Here is a 6,000-nt window from a genome sequence, read left to right as displayed (position 1 = left end):
CCTTTCCAAGCCCCTCTGGTGGCACAGAAGGGGAGGATGAGTCCTCCCTTCCAAGCCCCTCTGGTGGCACGGAAGGGGAGGGTGAGTCCTCCCTTCTAGAGTCCTCCCTTCCAAGCCCCTCTGGTGGCACAGAAGGGGTGGGTGAGTCCTCCCTTCCAAACCCGTCTCTAGTTTGCCATCTCTTCCCGAAACCCACCTTTCCTTGGGGCATCTCTCCTGGGTAGGGGAATTCTGGTGGGTTTGGTTGACCAATGAGTGGTTCATCCCTGGGGTTTTGCCAAAGATCTGTCTGTTCGGAAATGAAACGACTTCATCTTGTGAAAGTTCTACTAGTGACACTAAAAGAAATTTCGTTAATAAGTGGCTTGTTTAGTGGTTTGAAAAAAAAAAAAACATAGGCAAGAATCAAGTAGCAAAATAAAAATTCAGGGCTAGCTTCTACAATTTTTTAGAACTGGGATTCGTGAGCTTGTTTCTTTAGAAACCTTTGAACTTCCCTTCTGTGGTTATGTGGTTATCAGTAGTCAGTAGGAAAAATAAAAATATAAGTACTGTGTTTAGAATATGTGCTCTTTCATAAAAATATGTGTATGTGTATATAAACAAAGGTGTTAATTATTTAGCAAAATTGTGATTAGTTAAAAAAAGTATATATTCCAAAATAGAATATAATAGCTTAGAATAGAAGAAAACTGGAATGTAAAAATAATTTTATTCCCTTTCTTGAAGCTTATTTAATTTCCTATGACTAGTTTCTTAGAAACAGAAAGGCTGTTTGATCTTGGGAGTTGGGAAGCTCAGGGAGCCTTGTTAAAGACTCTGATGGTGGATTCCTGTGTGTCCCTCTTGTCATCTTCAGAAAGATTTCTTTGCTGCCGAGACATGTACTCAGCCCTCCAGTCAGAGGCCTGGTTGTAGGGCAGGTGGCCTTTCTTTCAGTGACCCTTCCCCTTCTAGGTGAGGAGAGAGCACTGGTGGCGTGCTTTTTCACTTACCTGGTGTGTGAGGTGGGGATTCTCAGCTCTAAGCCTTCACCAAATCTCTGCCCAGGTTCTGGTGACCGAGGCCCGTGAGAGGATCTTCACAGTGACACCATGTATCTGTGTTGGAATGAGTCCCAGGATGATGTTGTTTCCTGGGGTTGAATGAAAATTATGCTTTTTTTTTTCCTTCTATCTCACCCTTACCTTTTTCCTTCCTTACATGCCATCTTCTTTCTGCTGTCTCCTCCCCGTCTTTCTGCAGTCTTCCAGGATTCAGGGAGGTTCAGATTTTCCAAGTCCTGGCAATCTAGACGGTGCTTGATAAAGACCCTCCTATGCTGATGTCTGTGAACTGCATCTTTCTGGGTAGGACAATGGGCTTGGGTCCACTGGGAATTGTTTCTTATCTGTCCTTTCCTCTGTAGGTCTGAAGGACACGCCAACTCAGGAAGACTGGCTGGTGAGCGTACTTCCTGAAGGATCCAGGGTTGGTGTGGATCCGCTGATCATTCCTACAGGTGAGGTACTCAGTCCTTTCCAGCTTGGGTAAGGAGGTGGGTTCTGGGCTCCTCTCCCCTCTCCTTGTTTGCTTGTGGGATGTAGAACATTTGAGAGCTCAGCATGACTCTATGTCATGATAAAGGTCAAAGTGAGGAGAAAAGTACTGCGAAGGAGGCAGGGGAGCGCCCTGATGGTAGACGTCCTTCTGCATTTCCTCATCCTGCACACTTGGCATTGGTCCACGTCAGGATCTCCTTTCAGAAGTCTCCAGGTCCTCGAGGACTCAGCTGAAATGGGCATTCAGCTCATGGCTGAGCCATATGTGTTTCCTCAGATTACTGGAAGAAGATGGCCAAGGTCCTAAGAGGCGCCGGCCACCACCTCATTCCTGTCAAGGAGAACCTTGTGGACAAAATCTGGACAGACCGCCCTGAGCGCCCATGCAAGCCCCTCCTCACCCTGGGCCTGGATTACACAGGTCAGAACCACAGCTGTGCCCCAAAATGCCCCAGCCGTCACCCCCACCCCTCCATTGTCTCCTGCCTAGTCCTCTGAATCCAAGTTGAGCTTGAGCTGAGGGGAATATTTTGTCCCACTCTGGCACAGTGGGCATTTGAGGAAGGCAGGAGCTTTGTTTGTTTCCCCTGTTGCCACTTACTTTGGCTTAGTTTATTCTTGCATTGCTCTTCTGGGTGCTCTTTAGGTGCTGTTAAGATGGCTGAGTTGTTTTCCACTCATTTGCTGACTGCCATTCTCACGTGTCTGATATTAGAAACAGAGCCTAGAGGTTTCTAGGTTCCATTCCCTTACTTGTGCCAGCATTTGTAGGTTGGGCTTCCTACCCAACTCCCATCTTATACCTTCTGCTTTAGAGATTTGGGGTGCAGGTGGGTTTCTTTGGCCACTGTGGTAGTGATGGGTGAGGAGCAAGTTCTCTGAATCTTTGGGAGACAAGGACAGTGTGGATTTGTGAAACAGAGAAGGGTGCAGACCGAGAGGCGTAGGGGGTAGGGCTGCAGGGAGGGAGCCTTTCTATAGAATCAGAAAAGGCAAAGTGGATGGGGGATGTTTGGAATGTAGGCAGATTGCCCAGAGGGGTCCTGGGAAGAAAGCATTACACGTGGACTCTCAGCCAAGTTTTAAACAGCATTCCTGAGGTGATCTTCAAAGCAGTCTTTGGTCGTGGGGCAGCCCCCAGCTTGCTTTCGTGTGTGACACCATCACTAGCGGGTATCGCAGAGTGGGAGGATGGATCCAGTGAGTGGCCCACGGTCAGCTTTCCATCAGCATGGTTTGAATTTTTTTAGGTGGGGGTGGGAAGGTGGGGGGAGGGCAGAGACTGGATTCTGCTCCAAGCTGTAACTACAGCTGTGTAGTTACATAGTGCCTGGCAGACATCTGTGCCTAGATGCTTAATATCTATGTCTAGATGCTTAATAGACACTTGTTGGCTGAACAAATGAATTAATTTTGCTGGCGGAGCAATTAGGGCTTGCTGCCGTCAAGTGGCTTGACAGAGTCACACCTCTTGTGTAGGGCTTGAATCTAGGTCTCCTGCCTGCTCAAGCTCCAGATAAGATGTTGTGCTGGTTAACAATGTTTGGGATGATTTCTTTCACCTGGATCTCGTAGCTCCCCAGGACCAGGGCTGGAGTTTCAAGCATGTTTGTTTCTTGCAGGTATCTCCTGGAAGGAAAAGGTTGCAGACCTTCGGTTGAAAATGTCCGAGAGAAACGTCGTGTGGTTTGTGGTCACTGCCCTGGATGAGATTGCGTGTGAGTGCTCTGGTTTCACTGTTTGGGCGTGTTACTTGATCTCTCCTTTGGTTCTCTGAGAATCTGTGTGTTCATGCCTTTCATCTTTCTGAGTGGCCAGGGAATAAGCAAAAGACTATGTCATCAAATGGGTACAAGAGATGTCAATTATGAAAAAGGAAGAATTACAGGGTGCAGGGGAGGGGTATGTAGCCTTGCCTACGGGCAGTGTTACAGTAAGCTGATGTTAAGTCCATGAGTTATGTCCACCTCCAGCCTGTCTTTTCAAGGCTCTGGCACCTCTGAGGAGTGGCATTCTCCCTAAATGTTTCACTGTGTAGAAGTGGGATCATAGGAGATATTTTTTCTTTTTACTTTTCCTGTTGTTTCTGAAGGTCTTCACAATGAGAATGTTCTAGAAGCATTTCTGCCTTGGAAAACTGAAAGTTCCTCACCGAGCCCCCTGACATCTTTGCAGTTTTTCAATCTTCAGACCTTAAATAGCTCTCATGCAGTTGTTTAGTACCTTCTGTCATCTCCTTGGACAACTGGTTTTGTTTTTGTTTTTGGCATTATGAGTTAGAGGGTATGGGTGCGGTAAGGCTTTTGACCCATCTTGACATTTACCTGCCAGGAAGGTTGTACAGTGGTGTCTGAAAACAGCCATCTTATCACACCCTCGCCCACACCAAGTACTTTCATTTTAAACAAAGTGCTAGTATATAGGCAAAAAATGTTGCCTCATTGCTTTACTTTGAGAAGCCATTGTTTTAAACTACAGGCAGTACCTTTTCCACCAGCGTCTTGTTTAGCACTCTGATCGTCACTAGAGCAAGCATCAGGGAGCTGGAAGCCCTGGGACCAGAGCTGTGCCCTCTGCTAGTCCCCTTTAAGAAACCAAAAAACCAAACCCATTGCTGTTGAGTTGATTCCTACTCATAGTGACCCTATAGGACAGAGTAGAAGTGCCCCATAGGGTTTCCAGGAGGGAGCTGGCGGATTAAAACTGCAGACCTTTTGGTTAGCAGCCGAATGCTTAACTATTGTGCCACCCGGGCTCCCAGTTCCACCCCCTCCCCCCCTCCGCTGGGTTTTCAAATGTGCTGTGACCTCACCATACCCCGCTCACACTGGCTGCAGGTGGGTCCTCCACCCAGCGGCTCTGGTTTCACTCACAGGCTACAGCCCTGCTGACTCACTGCTTTTCTGTCTGCCTGACGGGAAGCTCCGCCTCCAGGGGGCTAATTGACCCTTAATGAGAGGGCCTCATTTGGCCTCCCTTGTGCGTGGGTCTCAGTTTTTCTACCCTAGGTCGTTTACCACAGAAGGGAGAAAAAAATGATTGCCTTCCCTTTATTTGGGAGCCCTAGAGGTTTTTCTACTGCAGGGCCAGTCCTGGCAGGCCACCACCAGGCAGGCCATTTCAACTCTTTGTTTGGAGGGCATTTCTCGTGTTTTCTAATTTATAACTCTTACATTCCCTTCTCGGGACGGTGACGTGGTGGCTTAAGAAAGAGCTCTAGTGCCATCATGTGGCAGACATGAGCAACTGCAGCTCAGAGGTGGAACTTGAAGCTAGGTTCCCGCATTTCTGAGATGCTGCCGAGTTCTTGGATGGCAGCTGGACTCCAAGCTGGTGCCCTTCTCTCCTCCTACAGGCTGCTCCTTAAAGTCTCAAGTCAGGCAGGTGACAGGGACTTTGGTTTTCTTTTTTTAGGGCTGTTCAATCTGCGAGGATCAGATGTGGAGCACAATCCGGTATTTTTCTCCTACGCAATCATAGGACTAGAGACAATCATGTGAGTATCCCACACGTGGAAGGTCCTTCCTCATGGCTTCTCGGAGCGCCATATACCCTTTCTAGTCAGGGCCCACCAGTCACTGCCTAATGTTTCGCTGATGTGCTTTTTTCTTGCCTTTTTCTCCCTTTTCCTTTTTTGTCTTCCTTACCGGTACTCCTTGCCCTTGAGTCAATTCTGGCTCATAGCAACCCTATAGGACAGAGTAGAACTGCCCCACAGGATTTCCAGGGAGCGGCTGGTGGATTTGAACTGCTGACCTTTTGGTTAGCAGCTGAGCTCTCAACCACTGCTCCACCAGGGCTCGTTTGTCTTCCTTAATAAGCGACATTTATTTATATCCTGCCGCTGTCAACCCCCAAAATGATTTGAAATCCTCTATGAAAGTGTCTGTTTTACTCTGAGATAAAAAGTAAGTGTGAGGACATCAGGACAAACCTAGACTGAGGTTAGTTACAAAATTCCTCTTCAAGGTCTTGTTCAGGCCACAGATTTGATCCCAAGCTTTCTAACAGCCAGTGCCAATGGGTAGATAGGCTCAGTTATACAATTCTGGATTCACAATACAATTCAGCCCAGTCATTTAGATGGTCAGAGGTCAGAAACTACCCAGGAAAACCCCCTGAACCGAGCCTGGCTGAATTGTCAGTTATCTTTCCAACACGTTGCTGTGGCCTTCCCACTGTTGCTCTTCTGTTTGGATGGCTTTCTTCATTCAGACATCACATCTATTGAGTGCCTACTGTGCACCAGGGGTCTCTAGTAGGTGCTGGGGGCACAGCGGTGGGTGAATAAGACAGCGTCCTGAGTTAGAGTTGGAGATATGAGAGTCTCCTTGGGGACTCAGGCACTAAGTGACACTGAATCATCAGTAAGGTAGGTTTGGGGGGGTCTTAAGAGGGCCTGACCTAGACTGGGGGGTGGGGTAGTCAGAGAAGACTGAGGATGAGTATGAGTGAGCCA

At 47.9% G+C, this 6,000-nt stretch overlaps 1 protein-coding gene across 2 annotated transcripts in view; it reads left to right on the top strand.

The window, feature by feature from the left end:
* Positions 1–6,000, top strand: part of XPNPEP1 (X-prolyl aminopeptidase 1) — a 62,806-nt gene that overhangs the window by 39,617 nt on the left and 17,189 nt on the right. For both annotated transcript variants that reach the window (XM_023729919.1, XM_004374831.1), the window contains 4 exons: positions 1,409–1,501; positions 1,819–1,962; positions 3,164–3,259; positions 4,956–5,037. In XM_023729919.1, coding sequence (XP_023585687.1) covers positions 1,409–1,501; positions 1,819–1,962; positions 3,164–3,259; positions 4,956–5,037 — 415 coding nt within the window. The remainder of the gene's footprint in view (positions 1–1,408; positions 1,502–1,818; positions 1,963–3,163; positions 3,260–4,955; positions 5,038–6,000) is intronic.

Source organism: Trichechus manatus, unplaced genomic scaffold (assembly GCF_000243295.1).
Source record: "Trichechus manatus latirostris isolate Lorelei unplaced genomic scaffold, TriManLat1.0 scaffold00031, whole genome shotgun sequence".
Taxonomy (NCBI): Eukaryota; Metazoa; Chordata; class Mammalia; order Sirenia; family Trichechidae; genus Trichechus; species Trichechus manatus.
Note: the sequence above shows the minus strand (reverse complement) of the source record. Positions and strands in the feature narration are given on the sequence as shown.